The sequence below is a fragment of the Neopsephotus bourkii genome, unplaced genomic scaffold (assembly GCF_033783945.1).
Source record: "Neopsephotus bourkii isolate Nb327-2 ecotype Australia unplaced genomic scaffold, CSIRO-AGI_Nbou_v1 NB_753, whole genome shotgun sequence".
NCBI classification, from domain to species: Eukaryota; Metazoa; Chordata; class Aves; order Psittaciformes; family Psittacidae; genus Neopsephotus; species Neopsephotus bourkii.
The window spans coordinates 1,207,144-1,226,415 of record NW_026901251.1 but is presented as its reverse complement, the minus strand read 5'-3'; the positions used below and the strand labels follow the sequence as shown (position 1 = coordinate 1,226,415).

The window sequence follows — 19,272 nt, the reverse complement described above, 5'->3', positions numbered from 1 at the left end:
CAACATTTTCACATAATGTACCTGAAGAGGAAATAAAACCTTTCTGCAACAAAATTAAGGATGAGAAGATTTAGGTGAGACAAGCAAAGTTGCAAGATTAAGAGAGGTCCACTGCTTGCTGAGTCTCATTCAAAATCAGATCTGTGCTAACGGAGCAATTTGAGAAGAAAATGAGAAGAAGAGAGGGACAAACTGAGGAAATTAAAATAATTCTATCTGCATGACTAAACAGGCATTAACTGCTCTGCAGTACAAACACATACTGGGAATGTAACTTGGTTTATAATGCCATTAAGCAAATCACTTTGTGTTTTGATGAAAAGTTTCATATAAGTAACGTTAAAGGAAATCTTATATTTCATTTACTCCTTTAACAGTGTATAGTCAACACGGCAATAACATTATATTTGGTTATTACAGTGCTTAAAATAAACTCTTGTCAGTGACTGCAGATTTCTGCAGCATCTCAGATGAGGGAAACCTTGACTTCAATATTGTTCATCTTGTCTCAAGCTTGAAACACCAAAGGCCCACCATCAAAGAAGGCTACATTTCAGTCATTTTAACAGCCAAATCCAAACCTAAGTCACTCAGCTTGAGTTCTTTAGGTATGTGTTAAACTAACACCGTTAAAAAAAAAAACATAAAAAATACTATCATAAAATTCTTTATCATTGCTAACTGAATTCTATTGATTCAATCTGAATCTATTTTCCTGTACAGAAAAGATTATTTGTAAATGACAAGTGTAATGTTTGGTTGCAAGCATCCCTTCCATTAAGACTGAAGCATTTAAAATACTTTATTTATCTGGCCTTTAGAGTGCCAGAAACCACCTGTGGATCAAAGGGGTCTTCAGGCACATTTCCAGTAATGACAAATTATTGCCAAGTTTGTAACTAACGTTTATCCATTTCTTTTCTTTCACCGTGGAACTGACTTGTGTTTTCAAAATGCCCTGGGCAGCAGGGTCAAAGAGAGACAAGGTCTGCCCTGGCAAAAAGGTGCCCAACACAACCTAAGAGGCTTTCCCAGCTATAGTTTCTACGTATTTTCTCAAAAAACGGGAAGCTTCCAGACAGTAAAATCACCTGTTTCCTGGCACTTTCTATCATCTTCATTTTCATGTTAAATTTGCAGCTCTTAATCATTGAGTAAATGTCTTCACCCTGTTGATCCACTTCCATTTGCTCCACAGCACCATATTCTTCATCCACCTCCATACTATCGTTGGCCTGATCACAGAGAAGTTTCTCCTGCAGTTTGTCAAGAAAGAAACACCTGCACAATGACAACACAGGTACAAATCACCCTGGTATGCATCCAAGCGAATGAACGTTCAAAAGAATTGATCTACCTGACCGTAAACAAAGCTAAGAATAAACAGGAAGCTATAGCAATCACCTTTGGCAAAGCTAAACATAGTCCTCAGAGTCTGGAAAGTCATAACAGAGCCAGGTTGACCCCAAGAGCATTCTACGATCTTGAACTCGCATTATTAAGTATTAGAAAATGTCCATAACAGAGTGGAATTTTTCTTAGGTTGTTCTTTTAAAATCATAGCTACAACCTCTCAGTTCACCAAGCCATAATCTGTCAGAAGTGCAAACAGGAGTCCTAATTACACAGCGTGGCAGGCTGTATTTTATGTCAACCTGCAATTCAAATGTGTACCACACCAACACATGTAAACATTGACATTTGTGTTGCAGAAAAGACCAGAGACTATAATCTACTTTTGAAAGGGAACTGCCATGAACCAATACTAAATCCTCTTCATTCTACAATTAGTCCTATTTAATCTAATAGCATTTTCATTATGTAGACTGTTATTCAATGCAGAGGATAGCATTGTAGTCTGGAGTGGGGTCTGGAACATCATTTGGCACCAATTTAAGATGAGATAAAGGTTTTCTGAAAGCATGTAAGTGTTTAAGGCATTGACAACCCTTTACTCATAAGTGTTTTGAGACTTTGTAAAGGAGAAAGCTGTACTATGTATTTTGCCTAATATTTAACTGCAGTAAGTTCTTCTGTAGTCATGCTTCCCTGATACTGAGATAATAAAATAAATTACAGAGCATGATGGGTATCAACAAAGCTGTTGAAGAAGTTGTCCCCCAGGAAAGGAGAAAGAATCTAGATTTGCACTTTAGGAATGGATTTGGATGATGACAGATACCACGGGGAGGACAGAAAACTTCACACTCAAAAAAGCATTCCAGCTTCTTAGGAGCTAATCTCTGGAGAATGTTTGTTCTTTCTAGCAACAGTCACACAGCAGACATCTCTAATTACAGCACTGGTCATTAACTTTCCTATAAACATGTGAAGCACTGATAGTGACAGGGCTGGGCTTATTTTGTACACTCCCTAGCTTTGGAACTGCCTACAAAATAGGTTAGTATCTTTATTCATAACACACTGCCCTTTTTAGGTGGTGTTTTCATTGAGCTAACTGTGGCTAATGTACTCAATTACAAGTGGGTATTTTCAAGAGCTGCTGAAGTAGGCTAACTTGCACAGTGCATGTGCACTGATGCTACACTGATACAAGAAAAACCCTAAACTAACAGTTATGTTTTCCTATCAAAATATGATTTATTCTCTGGCCACTTCCCAACCTCCTTTTGCTTCTCACCACAAGCTGGTCATACAAAAACCAGATACACTGATAAAGCTACAACAATGGTCAAAAAAAGGCATACATTAGATTAACAGCAGCAGCATTACAAAAAGCATCTTTCAGAACAAAACAGGCAGACAGAACTAAAGCTAACCCAAGAATGTAATTTTACCGATTTGTAATGATATCATCCCAGATGTTCATAGGATCCATTTTAGCATCTGGATATCTGCTTGTCCAAATTCTGAGAAGTCTCTTAAGGGAAGTCTGTGAAGCTAAGTTACCTAGAAATCAATCAAGAATACTTTAAATGCACCTAAATCCAAACAGTGCGAAGAAGGACTAAACCAAACATAGTCTAACATTCAAATCAGAAAACTGCAAGAAAACAACCCACTTGCATTTAATAGACTACTTGGTAATCATATGCCTTTTGTTTATTGCTGAGCACAGGAGATTCAATAAGGACATCAGTGTCAACTGTTACTGGGAATCATCACTGTGTAGGTACTTTTCCATACGGGAATATGTTGGAAGACAGTGGAAATGTAAACTGAATTTAATATATAATTCAGTTTACGCTAATAAATTTGTATTTCATGCCTACCTCAGGAGCTATAAAATATATACCACACCCATCTTTTATCTCTGCTAACTACTATTTGCCACAAAAGCGACACAAAAAAAAATAATCTTAGTTAAAAAATATTACTTATGCTTTTAAATGAGATACTTAACTCTTATCACAATAGCTTGACTAATAAAACTTTGCAACAGGACACAGAAGTATCTTCAAGCCTGCAGAACTGCAGTAGTTCTTACTGTCAATAAGATAATAGGAAGTAATACCAGACTTATGCTCCTTCAAACAGGAGTTTGGTAATCCAGGTGTGGCAACAGCCATTCAAATTTCAGGGAACCATGATTATTTAACAGTGAAAAGAAAGTTGATTAAGGGGAGGGGGGAAAATCAAACAAATGTTTACTTCTCTTGGTCATAAAATTGATGAAGTCCTGTATTTCTGTCAAAGCTTGTACAGACTGCAGTTTGGTCATCCGACTTTGGTATAACAAAGTATCTATACTGGAATAGCTCTGAAAAGAAAGGGAGAGAATGGAAGATTTCACGTACAGAATTTACAGCATGGTTCTATTCAGTGCTCTACATGCTATTTATGTGATGCTGCTTTATATTATGCCCTACAACCGAATCTTTTACAAGTGATTTGATAGTCTGTAATCTGAAAGCAACTCTGCTTTGGACAAGCATAGAGGTATATTCTAGCTCCAATTCCTACCCTAGGTTTTAGGGTAGTCCTACAGTCTAATAAAAATTTAGTAATGGATGGAATTTGTAACCTCTGAATGTAATACTCTTTTCAAGTTTGTTCTGGGGCCAGGAGGCTTCTGAAAAGAGGAATGAAATAAAACCGCTATTAATCTGCACAATTACTCTGAAAAATGTCTAATAGATGAAATCATCAAAATGAAACAAATTAGAATGGGATGACACACTCCACTGGCTGGCTCGCCCCTCATCATTGCAAGCAGTGAATTGAAGTTTATACAAAAAAATCATATCAGAGATAGCAGCGACTGTTACCTGCATGAAGATCTGCATGCCATTGCTAATGTAATATTTGGCTCTGTCAAAATCATCTTGCAGGATGTAAAGGAGACTAAGCTCTTGGCTGTAATGCATTTCTATAATGGCTTTCTTCTGTTCCGTCTTCATTGCCTCATCAATAAAAGTTAACAAAGTCTGGTCATTTTCCCCACTGAGCAGTAACTTCAATTTACTGCGTATTATATAGGGCAAATACGTCTCCTAAAAGGTAAAAACATAGTCTTTACTTATAGGAATTGAGTATTAGATGATTTTTGGTTTTTTTTTAATGTTATCAGGGACAGATCAGGTAAGTATTAAAGTATCTGAACAGTATTCTTAAATGTGCTTCTTTAGACAAATTTCAGTTTATCAACAAATCACAGCAGCCTTGTCCCATAGGCTCCAGAAGTTGTTAGCAAATTCTACCAGTTTCAAATCCAGTGGTTTGGTAACTCTTAAAACATGAAACAAATAGAAGTGGTAAGACCAACAAAAACACTGCAAGACCTCAAGCTGATCCTATACAATCAACCATAGACTCAAGGTAAAAACTAAACATTGTAAAAACAGCAGAAGTTACCGTGCCAATTATTTTTATATATCAAAGTCTGGTAGTTTCCACAGTAAAGTAATCCAAATAACAACTGATTTCCACCCACAAATACGTTACTGTAGGACATCCTTGCAGAGATAAACATAGTGTAGTATCAACAAAGTGATTTCTAAAAACCTGAAAAAATGGATCATTCCATGTTTTGCTCAGGTCTGGGGGTTTTTCACTATCGATATTAATGGTAGCACAATACTCCAGAGACTTCCAGTCTGTGAGGTGGTCATAGCATTCCAGAGATGCAAGTTCCCAGAAGTCCTTCTCTGCTTCTGTTGGCTCTCCATCTTGCCAGTCTTCTTTAGAGAGTGCCTAGGGAATGAATTTGAGGGGGAGGAAGGTTCTCAGCTGGAATCTGACACTAGTTTCAATTCTAAGTCTCATAAAAATATCTACCCATTTACCAGAATATGACAGCAACATTAAATGCAGAAAATCCAAGCTTATCAGTATTTACACAGAAATTCATTTCACACAGCCATCTTTATTAAACCTGCATTTTTAAAGAGCAAAGACTTTAAAAGAAGGTTAAAGAGATCCTTCTTCATTTTTACCCACTGTATCTCAGATTTTCTTTGCCATGAACACTGGCAGTTGTTCTTTTGGGGTTGGCAGTGTGCACACTGTGTTTTACTTGTCTGTCTAGGTGATCGCAGATGTGAAGCTTTGTAACAAACATTAAGTAGTATCATCCTTACTGCTCTGTTGTGACTGCTTATCGGTTCCCATGCCTTTGCAGACTGAACCACCAATCAAACAAAACATAAGGACATTCTAAACAACATGCTGCTCCCAAAATGTTTAATTTTGACTTACTAAAGTCACGAGAGATTTATGAAACAACAAAATCCTGCTGTCTTTTTACCTCATCATAGTATTTAGCTGCTTCAGCATAATCACTCCTTGCTTCTGCCAACAACGCCTTCTGTGTAATTTCCTTAGTCCCAATCTTACCACTGAAAATGCCACGAAGGACATCATAATCTCCAAGAGATCGGTAAAGCCTAACAAAATTGAAAAAGGAAATACTTTAATTGGTTGAACAGAAGTGTATCAATGCACACATAAGCCATTTAAAGAAATAATAATTAATTAGGCAGTAGCACTACTGGCTTGTAATTAAAAAAAAATATCTCTTATATTAAAGATCAAAAATACATATTTAAATAGAGAAACGTCATCTTGTAGGGAAATACCTGAACAGTGGAAACTCCTGCAGTTGAAAAGCTATGAACAAGAAGTTTTTCAGCAGTCTGATAGCATCAGCATCATCAGGATGCACAACTGTTAAGTCTAACTGCTCTAACTGAAAGATAGTAATTAGCTGACAAGAAATTAAAAAGCTTATCTAACTTTCAAAGAGGGAAGGACTAAAAAAAGAAATCCCATGAGCCATAAAGCCACAGGTCTTCACAAAGCAAACTTAAATGGAAGTAGGTTATCTCAAACAAGAATTTACTTGGCAAGCTCAATCCATCTGATCACATCTGGGGGAAGCTCTGTCCTCCCGCGCATCCGCTTGGGTGGGGGCTCCTCCACAGGGGACAGAGCCATCAGGGCGTGCTCCAGAAGAAGGATGCCCACCGGCTGCTGTAAACTTGCAAGGCAGCTCGTGCTCACATTAGCTGAATCCAGTTCTAATAGCTCTCTGTGCTGGTAACTTATTTCCTATAAAATAAAACAAAACAAAACAACAAGCATCCACTTGGTCTGAAACTATGCTGATAGTTACCTTTTAGAGATCATGTATTTGGTATACTTTTTCTTACAGTGAAAACTTTGGAAATAAGCTGTTAAATCTGTGGAAGTCCCCAGCTCTGGGAAAACTGGAACAAGTTATTTCTGTGCTGTTGCTGCTTGGACAGAGAACAGTAGAGAATAACCCCCCCACTTCATCTGTCTTCAGGGCACAGGACAACTCTCTCAGCAGAAACACTTGAGCAGTGAGGGAGAGCGCATTTCATTTAACATACTGAGTGGTGCGTTTCTGCCATATGCTGAAAGGCAAGATTAATCACAATGTCTACTCTGAGCTGGAGGCTTTCTTTCCACACACTTTCCCTGTTTTAGCATACCACTGCTTCCTTGTAGATTCATTTAGTATTGTGTTCATCTAGTTCTGCCTGATTTAAAGGCATGGCAATATTCCTAACAGATCTTTACCATATTTAACATTAGTCCAAATACAGAATAACCTCATTTTCAGGGATAAACATTCTTCTTAACCTGAAGGTTCTTTTAAATAGTTCAATTATCCCAAATACAGGTAAATATATCAAGAAAGCAGGATATGAGTTTATTAAAGCCTATTTTTTCCACTTAAGAACCAAAAGGAAAGCTGCAATAATAGCTTAACCAGAGAGAAAAAAAGAAAATTTTTAACATTATAAAAATTTAACATTGTAAAAATCTTTTCATTATGAAAAACATCACCAAGTTTTAGGATAAAAATTAAAGTTTGATTCTTGCAACACGGTATATTAAAAAATACTGTGGGGAAAAAACCCCTGCTATTTGGAAACTGCAACAAGAGACTGTGAGAACAACCAAGCTACACTTCTTTGATAGATGGCCACCACCACAAACCCTGCAGAATAGGCATCTGCCATAAGCAAACTCATTACACAATCTGTATAGTTGAGACTTGCACACCAATAAAACTTGTACTCAACCAAAAAAAAGTAAGAGCTTCTTGTAGCTTCTTGAGCTATGAAGCAGGTGGTTCCTGATGAAGGGTTAAGCACATGGTTCACCTGCTATTCAGGCAATTTCAACTAGCAGCTGAAATAGTACATGTGCACCAGACACTTCTACGTACAGGCACACATTCCTTGACTGCAAACTTTTAGGGGTTATGTCACGGACACAGTGCCAACTGCACAATCTAAAACCATAAGAACAGCTTGACTATAAGACCATAAGCCCTTTCTCAGGGATGCCTAGGAAAAAGTGTGAGAATTGTGCAAATGTACTGGAATGTCCACAGAATGAATATAAACTCACAATTTACAGACATCATCCCACATCAAATGAGGTATCTATTTAGTGCATTTTTGTGACCATTAACTTATCTTTTGAAAGCTGAGGGACTGTTTCTTGCTCTGTATGCGCTTTATTTGCACCATGTGTTTAAAGATTAGGATGAATGGCATCCAAACTGGCCTGACAGCTACGACATTTATAAGGCAATACATGTTTTCCAGAGGCCAGGTATCTCTATGGAGTCTACGTAAACTTTTGTGATGGAGTTAATTTCTTTCTCAGTATTTCCGCTGGTTTTCAATCTGTCCTGAAAGCCAATACCAGAACCCCATATTAAATTTTAAGATTATACCTGTAGGCAAACCCAGCTCTTTTTATCACCAAGTTACTCTCCTGATGGGACTTGAACCTGCCAAGGAATCAGAAGTAGGAAGCGCTTCTGAAACAAGCCCATATTTCTCATACTGTTGGTATATTGGAAATAGAAGCTGTATTTCCAATTGCCAGGACATTAGGACAGCCTTTGTGAGCTGAATGACAGCCTTGGCATTGTGTACCAAGCCTCACCCTCTCCCTTGATCAACACAAACTCTAATCCCTGTTGGGAAAAATACTTCCTCTCACTGTTATGCAGGACACTCAAATACACAGGCCGAGGCTTGCCTTTGTGCTGCTGTTCTTCTGTTATTGAATGGGGATGGTAATGAGATGCTCTTATCACACTTGACTAATGACATGTTTGACTAATTGTAACTTACCTATTTTTTGAGTCTTTTTTACATTTATCCAGAAAAAAAAAGTAGCTAACACAACAGTGTCATTAATAAGCTCTAACAGACAGAATAATGCAACACAAATAACATTACCAAGACAGAGAACCAACAAATGGAATGTCTAGAGGGAATATTAACAGATAGCTATTGTGAGATGCTGGCTCAAAAAATACCAAGATAGGCCAGAAAAATCCCCACTGCATTTGACCTTTCATGCAGCTGCACAGAAAAAAAGTAAACAAGAAATCATATTTTCTCAGATGTGTAAATACAAGTACTAAGAAGCAAAGTCACTGTTTAAAAAGCTAGTTCAAACCAGACACTCCTCCTGTATTACAAATGACATCTACTGTCACAGACTATTTAGATTTCCATAACAGAAAGAAGACATCCCCTGCCACTCAAGCAAAGATTATTTTGAGAGCTACAAATCAGATGCAACATTAAGATCAACACAGTTGATGCGAAACATTAAACATAATGAAAGTGGGTATGTAACAGGTGCTTGGACAAGCACCATGAACACTGAGGTAAAACATGAAGTTCACGATCTGTTTCAATAGCACAGTATGTTCCCATAGCAGAAAGGCTTGTGTTTTCTTTCCAGTGAAACGGCTGTGGTGCACCCACTTGCCCTTTGGTGGGAGTGAATCCTTCCCTCCTTACTGAAAACCTGCAGACAACTACTTCAAGGGCCTAAGTTTCAAAAATAAGTAAGAGCTAACAACAAACAGTCTTGACAGCTACTGATATCCTCAAGACATCAAAGTATTCCATCAGTAAGCACTTCCCAGAAACAGGGAGATAAGCACCACACCCAAATATCCCTTTCAATTGTTCTTGTGCCTTTCATTTCAAATCAAGTCTCTTCTTGTTGCTGATGCAATTAAAACATTGAAAGGTGACTCAAACTCTACAAATCAGAAATTGCAGAAGCCTTCAAAAATCAGTTCAGAGGCATGAATTACCTTGTTCACCTTAACAAGAATCACTTGAAATATCCATTTGATCAACAATTCTCCTTCCATCTCTGTCTAAATTCCAGTAACAGTATTAACCTTCACGACCACTGGGTTTATCACACATTCAAAGACATACTCAAGTTATTTTCATGCCATATAGCAGGATTTACCTGGATGCACGCAATGAACGGTGGAAAGTAAGACAGGCTCATACTCAGGAAATCATTGAAGTTGTTCAGCAGCTTCTGGATGATGGCTTTTTTCTCAGAAGGAGTTTTGGATTTTTCTACCTCATGAAAAATTCCACAAAACAAACTGCTGAAGAGCTGCTTGGCAAATGTTGGATCTTTCTGCAAATTACAACAAAAGCAATAAGGCCACTGAATTTTGCTCTGACACTATAAACTAATAAATAAAACTAAGAGATACGACCCACCCTGTACCTAATCCCTATGTGGACAGTCTTTGGGAGTGGAATAATTAGTCTGGCATGCATCCCACCTATGTTGGGAATTACTGTACTACCCATTCAAACCCCATCTTAATTCTTATACATAAAAACCTCCAAGACAGTGTAGGTTTCAGGTCAGAGTGTTGGTGAAAAGGAGGAAATTTACAATTTTCACATATTCACAGTTTCCACTACAGGAATCAGACACCTGATATCATCTTAGGGACACCACTGCCAGTGAAGAGGGTTTCAGGAAAAAACAGAAAACATCAATGTGAGAGAGGACCACAACCCAACACTGAGGCAGCTAACACAGAGATGAGACTGTCTGTGCAGACAGATGGTTCCATCTGATATTTAAAAGCTTTTTTTCAATGTCATTTTCCTCACAAGAACAGAAAACTTGACCAGTGACCTCTGAAAAGCAGACAGACCTGGGCAAGGCCCTGCAGAGGGGCAATGAGACTGTAGTATTCAATTTGGATGTCAGGAAGGTCTCCTACTCGGTAACTTCTGTACAAGGTAACCTGGGCATCGTATTTCATCTTCAGCTCAGATTTCATCTCCTGAAACACATTGCTCATGTTGATAAATATAACAATTGTGTTACTTAGACCTGTATCTAGATAGGACAAAATAGGCACAGGTATTTATGAAATGTTTTATAAGTTTTGCCATGCTAATTAACAAATACATTTTCTATAGAGCCATAATATGGTTAAACCCAGATTAACTTTATCAACTAAGAACTCCAAAGTCTTGTTCATAGACTTACTTCAGCCATTAACATTTAACACCTTGTAGTTTCTGCTTCCATACAGAGTAGCATTTAAGTGACTTTTAAAGAGAATGATTATGACTGACAGCTAGTGAGCTACTCTGGTTTAATAAGTTACTGCCTGCCAAATGAGCCACAGCAGTCCATCATATGATGGTTCTCGGCCTGGCCCAGGTGCAAAGTAAAATGAGGTCCCTAAAGCTAGTGTGTTTTATTTCACACAGTGGGATAGGGAGGAGAAGGAAGAAGGATGAACCTGGTAGAACTGATGCCTTGAACTTGAACCGAACCATAGTAAAACTGTTGAAAATTGCAGTTATTAAACAGCTGCCCTGCCTTTTGCTGAGGCTTGCAGAAATACACTGAAATTGAACAAGAGCTACTACTACCAGATACAGACAAAATCTGTCTCTGCCCTTCTTCCTTCTAGCACTTATATGCTATAATGAAATAAATGGCGAAGTTTAGATGCTGGGATTTTATTTTTAACTACTGTTATTAGCAGGGAATCCAACAGACAGTGGGTGTATATATACATAGACTGGTAGAAGAGGGAAAAAAGAGAAAGCTTGAACATTTCTTCCTCTTCTGCAAACCCTTTGTGATTTTGCTGTTTGAGCCCATTTTTCTTCTACATAACTTCAAAAGAATAATTTCCAAAAAGCTTGCAAGAGAAAAATGCTGGAACAAATTAAGACTTTATAAAAGCTGTTTCCAAAGGCTTTCTTGCTTACTTTTTCCTGTTTTGTCCCACCAGGTACAGTATTAACATAAGCCACTGAGTTCTGTGTGCGTTTATGTTCAGCAGATCTCTTTAAAAGTTTAAGGGGTCCTAAGAGAATTCCGTCTCCTATGGTCCTTTATCGTGGAATATTACAGGGGGGTTTCTTGGTTGTATCTTGGACTGTCATACAGAATCTATTTACAGGTTCTTTCTTGCAGGGTGGGAAGACATAGTGTCAATAGGCTAAAAGATGTCAGGCAAGCCGAGAGGAAGCTGGACTGTTTGCTCCAGGCCCAAACTGCACAGGGGCCGCAAGCATGCATTGTAGCTCATGCAGGAAAGAAGGAGACCATTAACCCAGGAAGCTGGGAACTCATGACAAAAAAAAAAAAAAACACCCAACAAAAAAAGAGAAAGACAACAATTAAAAGCAAGGGGCTTCCTCCTAAATCTGATGTCCCCACACAGAACCACTTCGCAGTTCTGTGTGGGGCTAAGGAGGAAACACACAACATGAACAACTGGCTGATGCACTGGTAAAGAAGACCACTAATGGTGCTGATAGCAAAAAGCAGTGGGTCGTAGAAGTAGGGGACTCTACTTTGTAAGGAACAGAGGCCCCCATCTGTTGGCCTGACCCACTCTCAGGGGAGGTGTATGGCCTGCCAGGGGCTCAGATCAGGAATGTTGCAGAGGCTGCCTGGTCTAGTAAGTCCCACTGACTTACCCACTTCTAGTTGTCCATGTGGGTGCTAGTGATATAGACAGCAGTAGCCCAGACAACATAAAGAAGGACTACAGATCCCTGGGAGAGGTGGTTAGGGGCTCTGGAGCTCAGACAGTCTTTTCATCAATTCTCCAGGATACAGGGGAGGACCTTAAAAAAGCTAGGAGGATTAGCCAGGTTAATAAATGGTTAAAAGGGTGGTGTCACAGTCAGGGGTTTGGGTATCTAGAACATGGGACTCAGTTTAGAAGGCCAGGTCTGCTGGGGGTTGGTGGAGCTGGTCTTACAAAGAAGGGAAAGAGTGGTTTTGGTAGGGGGTTTGCCAGGCTGGTCAAGGAGGCTTTAAACTAGATGTGCTGTGGGAGGGGGGCATCATTCCATCCCAACACTCCCAATCAGTTGCCAGCACCTACAATAAATGCTCAGAAAAATGTAGAGATATTGCAGCTGCTCCAGCCAATGAGCCGGCTTCATTTATTTGGAGCTCAGCTCAGATGCCTCTATACAAATGTCTGTAGTATGGGGAACAAACAAGAGGAATTAGAACTGTGTGCACGTCTATGGGGATATGATACAATAGGCATCACAGAAACATGGTGGGATGGCTCCTATGACTGAAGTGCTGGAATGGCTCTTTAGAAAAGACAGGCCTGGCAGGTGGGAAGGGGGAGTTGCTATTTATATCAGGGATAGGCCAGAGAGTAAGGAACTCTGTCAGGGGACAGGTGAGCAGTCAACAGACAGTTTGTGGGTCAGGTTTAAAGGGAGAACACCTATGGGGGACATTACTGTGGGGACCTGTTACACACTGCCTGATCAAGGGGACTCTGTGGATGAAGCACTCTATAGGCAGATAGGAAAAGCCTCATGCTCACAGGCCCTCGTTCTCATGGGTGACTTCAACGACCCTGACATCTGTTGGAATGACGGTACAGCCCGGCACAAGCAATCCAGGAGGTTCCTCAATTGTGTGGAAGACAACTTCCTTCTGCAAGTAATAGAGGAACCGACAAGGAGAGGTGCCATGCTTGACCTTGTGCTCACCAACAGGGAAGGGCTCGTTGGAAATGTGGCACTGCAGGGCAGCCTTGGATGCAGCGACCACGAGATGGTTGAGTTTGAGATCCTTAGGACAGTGAGAATAGCGTGCAGCAAGCTCACTGCCCTAGACTTCAAGAGAGCAGACTTTGGCCTCTTCAGGAACCTGCTTAGTAAGGTTCCATGGGATATAGCCTAGAGGGCAGGAGGGCTCAAGACTCTTGGTTGGTCTTCAAGGATCACCTGCTACAAGCTCAGGAGTGTTGCATCCCAACTAGAAGGAAGTGCAGCAGGAGGGCCAGGAGACCTCCTTGGATGGATAAGGAGCTGCTGAGGAAAATTTGAAGGAAAAAAGAGGCTTATAAAAGGTGGAAGCAAGGACAGGTGGCCTGGGAAGAGTACAGGGATGTTGTCCAGGAAGCTAGGGACCAGGTTAGGAAAGCTAAGGCCCAGTTAGAATTAAACTTGGCTAGGGATATTAAGGATAACAGGAAGGGATTCTATAGGTACACTGCAAATAAAAAACAGACTAGGAACAATGTGGGCCCTCTCCAAAAGCTATCAGAACTGGCTACCCTGGATTTGGAGAAGGCTGAGGTTCTGAATGACTTCTTTGCCTCAGTCTTCCCTGACCACACCACCCAAGTCTTGGAAGGCAGATGCAGGGACTGTGAAAATGAAGACCTTGGGCCCACTGTAGGAGAGGATCTGGTTCGAGACCATCTTAAAAATCTGAACGTGCACAAGTCCATGGGTCCTGATGAAATCCATCTGCGGGTCCTGAAGGAGCTGGCAAATGAAGTTGCTAAGCCACTGGCCATCATATTTGAAAAATCATGGCAGTCAGGTGAAGTTCCCGAAGCTTGGAAAAAGGGAAATATAACCCCCATTTTCAAGAAGGGGAAAATGGATGACCCAGGGAATTACAGACCAGTCAGTCTCACCTCTGTGCCTGGCAAAATCTTGGAGCAGATTCTCCTGGAAGGCATGCTAAGGCACATGAAAAACAACAAGGTGCTTGGTGACAGCCAGCATGGCTTCACTAAGGGGAAATCCTGCCTGACCAATTTGGTGGCCTTCTATGATGGGGCTACAGAACTGGTGAACAGGGGTACAGCAGCTGATGTCATCCACCTGGACTTGTGCAAAGTGTTCAAAACTTCCCACATGACATCCTTGTCTCTAAATAGGAGAGACATCAGTTTGATGGATGGACCACTCCGTGGATAAAGAACTGGCTGGATGGCTCAATGTCCAGCTGGAGACCAGTAACGAGTGGTGTCCCTCAGGGATTGGTCTTGTTCAACATCTTTGTCGCTGACATGGACAGTGGGATTGAGTGCGCCCTCAGCAAGTTTGCCGATGACACCAAGCTGTGTGGTTCGGTTGATACGCTGGAGGGAAGGAATGCCATCCAGAGGGACCTTGACACGCTTGTGAGGTGGGCTGATGCCAACCTCATGAAGTTTAACCATGACAAGTGCAAGGTCCTACACCTGGGTGGGAGCAATGCCGGGCACAGCTACAGGCTGGGCAGAGAAAAGATTCAGAGCAGCCCTGTGGAGAAGGACTTGGGGGTGTTGGCTGATGAGAAAATGAACATGAGCCGGCTTCAGTGTGTGCTTGCATCCCAGAAAGCCAACTGCATCCTGGGCTGCATCAAAAGGAGTGTGACCAGCAGGTCGAAGGAGGTGATCCTGCCCCTCTACTCTGCTCTTGTGAGACCTCACCTGGAGTATTGTGTGCAGTTCTGGTGTCCTCAACATAAAAAGGACATGGAACTGTTGGAACAAGTCCAGAGGAGGGCCACGAGGATGATCAGGGGACTGGAACACCTCCCATATGAAGACAGGCTGAGAAAGCTGTGGCTGTTCAGCCTGGAGAAGAGAAGGCTGCGTGGAGACCTCATAGGGTCTTATAAGGATGCTGGGGAGGGACTCTTCATTAGGGACTGTAGTGACAGGACAATGGGTAACAGTTTAAAACTTAAGCAGGGGAAGTTTAGATTGGATATAAGGAAGAAATTCTTTCCTGTTGGTGTGGTGAGGAATGAATTGCCCAGGGAGGCTGTGAATACTCCATCCCTGGCAGCGTTCCAGGCCAGGTTGGACAAAGGCTTGGGTGGTATGGTTTAGTGTGAGGTGTCCCTGCCCATGGCAGGGGGGTTGGAACTAGATGATCTTAAGGTCCTTTCCAACCCTAACTATTCTGTAATTCTATGAAATGGTAGCTTTAACCTGTAAGTAAATATAAAGTGGCTAAAATAGGTGTTTGTGCGGTTCTTCCAGACATAAGTTCTGTTTACACAGTCGTCTGCAGCTGCAAAGAATTATAAATGTCTTAAACTGGGAGCTCCCAGTCCTGGGCTCCTTTGCTCTTGGTCTAACTGCTATCATTTTTGTACAACACCATATGTTATTTTTAGTAACATTAACTTATGAAAAACTTACAGAGCTTAAAACCACAAACTTCTTGTTTGTATGTAACACAATCAGGAAACCCATGTAGGACTAACTTTCTGGTCTTGATAAACACTCAGCAAATGATTATTACTGGCAGTCCTTCAGCTTAAAACTGTGCAACTGTTTTGGTTAGTCCATCAGCTGTACCACATTTCTGAGTTCACCTTCAGATACTGGATGATGTTCGCCAACTATTTCAGCAGCATACTGTAGTTTTAAGGCTCCTACTTTCCATCAGGACAACTGCAAAAAGCTTGTAGGTGTTAGGGACTCCATCATGTAAAACCACTTCATACACATTAAGTGGTAGACTGGAAGTTTTACCATCCTGCTCTTTCTTCACTCATGATAAGTAACATCATTAAGCTTTAAGCCCATGAATAGCATGATTTCCAAATAAAACCTTCTAAAGCTCCTAAAGCAGCAACCAGTATCTTATACCTGCCCTTTCTCCACAAAGTTATTTCTACAGATGAAATACAAGACTGCAAACGGCATTGGGACTTAAGGTTTTAAACTTATTTGGATTGACAGACCTTTTCTCTTTTCTGCTCAGCCACACCTTTTCTAGCATAAATCAAACTGAGTTTCTCTTGGTCCTTTAAGAAACGTCTTCGCAGTCTTAGAATTTCTGCTCGTTCTTCTATACCTAGGGAACACACAACCATGTCCACAGCTTTTCTTTTCTCAAGCAAACTTCACATTTAAGGCAGGAGAATCATACAATAACAAACGTCACCTTTGTACTTACTAGCTTACCAGCTAGTCTCCTAAGTTTCATATCAAACAACCCAATACAAGACAGCAATTAAAACAAATTAAGTTGTTCTTAGGACAAGAGGTAATAAGCATTTATAGAAAAACTTTCAGCATGTGGATGAGGTCTAAGGGTCAAACTATTGTACTGGGAAAAGCACTAAAAATCATGAACAACTTTGCCTCCTATGACACATTAATTTTAAGTGCTCAAAGCCAAGCATGACATCTCCACTGTATTTCAGAAAGTGTACAGCTCCCTACATAAAAGAGGTACTAAATATATTCAAAGATTGAGTAATAATAATACAGTACTATATTTTCAAAGTTACTGTTACAGAACTGTCACTGGATTAATTCCTGATCAGGACAGTTATGGAGAAAGGCCACTTTACAGACTGTTCATTTCAGTCCATTTCATAGGAAAGAAAAGGGAGTTAAAAAAACCAAAACACTACAGCTGGTGCTTTCCTGGTAAAAGCCCAGAGACTGGCCTCCCTGTTTCTCTAGTTCAGCAGTCCATTCAAAACTGCCCTGGAGCACCTCCCAGGTATTGAAAAGGTTGGTCTATAGCTCTCTGTCTCAACTCCTAATCTCATCCTTCCAGTCAAAATTTTATTGACAAGGTAGGCAAGGGTGAAATGGGAAGGAACAGGGAGAAGGAGCCTAAGCCATTCTGGAACACATTCCAGGACAATACTGATGTTTTTTAGTTATCGACTGGGTGGATGAAGGAGCATTCTTAGAAAATAGCAGGTAATTCTAATGACAGACTGAAATATGTTGTAGATTGTGTCAGCACGGCTGAAATAGTTTAGAAAAAATATGTTTAAAGAGATCTCTTCTTTAAAGAGACAAGCAGTTAAATTTAAAACAGAAGGAACAGAACTTTCAGATATTCATGTTACAATTATCTTAGGGAGAGGTAGGAATGCAAACATCACACTGGCCAGTTTCTTATCCAGAAAATTATTTCATCTAGCAACATAGTTTTGCAGTTCCTAGCACAATTCTAACGTTCTGCTACATGTTATGTACTGCCACACATGCCTGGAAACAAAATCTCTCAAACTGAGCCTCAATTAGAATGGACTGCCAGCCAAAACTGACAAAGATTGTCTATAAAAATGTAGTATTTATATAGAAATTGCACCATAAGGTTTACAAACCTTTAGTTTTGCCATCCACCTCATCTCCAGGCAAACCCAACCTTTTTTTCCCGAAATCTGGCCCCACTGGTTTACATGTTGCTTTAAATCTTTCACTCCGTTTGTTAACCAATAGCATGGAAGAAGACACGGATTCAGAGGATGAAGGAACTGTATACTCTGCCAATGTGTCAATGCTACTTCCAGTTAGCCAGTTAAAAGAACTTCTACCACCTGTAGAAAAAAAGGTAAAAAAAATCTGTAACATATCCACACATAAATCAAGTGGAAAGATCTATTTCTCTCCCCCTGAAATATGTTTATGGGCAGAACAGATTTGAAGCAGTTAAGAAACAAACTTCTTTTACATTAGGCAGAACATAAAATATACATGGGACAAAAATGTGGCTGGATGTTTTTTCTCGTAACAGGAAAAAAGTCCTTGAAAACAAAATATTAGAGACATTCTCACTTTTACATTTAAAAACTCACATACAACAGGAATTAAATCGTTCCTATGGCAAGCAAGAAGATTTCAGAAGACACTGGTCTGGACTCACTGGCATGCTGTGTAGGTGTAAATTCATATTGTCGCTGAGTAGCCCTCACTCGACCACCGACTGACCCAGAAGAAGAAAGGGATCTTTCTTGTGATAAACTCCTGTGGATACTATGAGAAGCTTGAGTATCCACAAACATAGGCGTGAGCACAGTACTTCGATAACGCCAACTGGAATCAATTACAAAGTCCTATGAACACAAAAACGTTTTAATAAGAACAGTAAGAATGCAGCCCTTTTTGCCTGCCTTCCTTGAGACAGGATAACAGAAATTACAGAATTTAAAACATCATCCCAGGGGCAGAACTTGACTATTAAAAAAAACCCCAAACACATCAAACTTCTCCACAGGCTCAGCAACAAATGCTCATCAATTTGGACTTGTCAGTTGAGGACTAATTTACAGCTCTTGTACCAGTATTCCCATTCACAATTTTTCTCCTTATGATGTTTCTCTCCACTACCCTCTTTTTAGGTATTTCAGTACTCTACAAATCATACTTGCTGTATGTGTTTTTTAAAAAGAAAGCAAAATTATTATGCCCCCCAAATCAGCTAACTTCTGATAATATTAGTAACCCATGACTGTTGCAGTTGTTAAGTTACGGAGCACAAAATGCACTTGCAAAACTCTCCTTCACTACACCATTTTTATCCAAGTGGTAACTACATTAGGAATAGAATTTGTCATATGGCTGCACACAGGGTAATGCATTGCAACTCACCTGAAATTTGCATTCAGACAGTGGATGCTCAAATATTTTTCTGGAATAATCTGGGCTCTTGCTAGTCATTTCAAGCAGGAAATTTGTGATTAGACTCAAGTACTGCGTTTCAATCTTGGTGGAATATAAGGAATTTAGCAATGACAGCATACGATCAGGAATATTTGTGGGTAACCTTGTCTCATTACCCCAAAAATTCCTAACAATTAATCTGTAAAGGCAAGGAATAAAGTCATTCTTAGTTATCTGCAGACACAATTTTATAAATTTGCTTATTGGAAGAAAAGGAAATAATGTCATCTCGCTGTTACTCTTACACTAAATTACTTATAAAACTTCTAAAG

At 40.1% G+C, this 19,272-nt stretch overlaps 1 protein-coding gene across 1 annotated transcript in view; it reads right to left on the bottom strand.

Annotated features, from left to right (window-relative positions):
* PRKDC (protein kinase, DNA-activated, catalytic subunit) overlaps positions 1 to 19,272 on the bottom strand; it is an 81,751-nt gene that overhangs the window by 15,761 nt on the left and 46,718 nt on the right. Inside the window, exons 57-69 of the mRNA XM_061354881.1 lie at positions 18,929 to 19,139; positions 18,204 to 18,393; positions 17,665 to 17,877; positions 16,276 to 16,388; positions 10,445 to 10,576; positions 9,730 to 9,909; positions 6,302 to 6,510; positions 5,708 to 5,846; positions 4,966 to 5,154; positions 4,230 to 4,454; positions 3,613 to 3,721; positions 2,799 to 2,910; positions 1,092 to 1,281 (exon numbers count right to left, since the gene is read on the bottom strand). Of these exons, the coding sequence (XP_061210865.1) occupies positions 1,092 to 1,281; positions 2,799 to 2,910; positions 3,613 to 3,721; positions 4,230 to 4,454; positions 4,966 to 5,154; positions 5,708 to 5,846; positions 6,302 to 6,510; positions 9,730 to 9,909; positions 10,445 to 10,576; positions 16,276 to 16,388; positions 17,665 to 17,877; positions 18,204 to 18,393; positions 18,929 to 19,139 (2,212 nt within the window). The remainder of the gene's footprint in view (positions 1 to 1,091; positions 1,282 to 2,798; positions 2,911 to 3,612; positions 3,722 to 4,229; positions 4,455 to 4,965; positions 5,155 to 5,707; positions 5,847 to 6,301; positions 6,511 to 9,729; positions 9,910 to 10,444; positions 10,577 to 16,275; positions 16,389 to 17,664; positions 17,878 to 18,203; positions 18,394 to 18,928; positions 19,140 to 19,272) is intronic.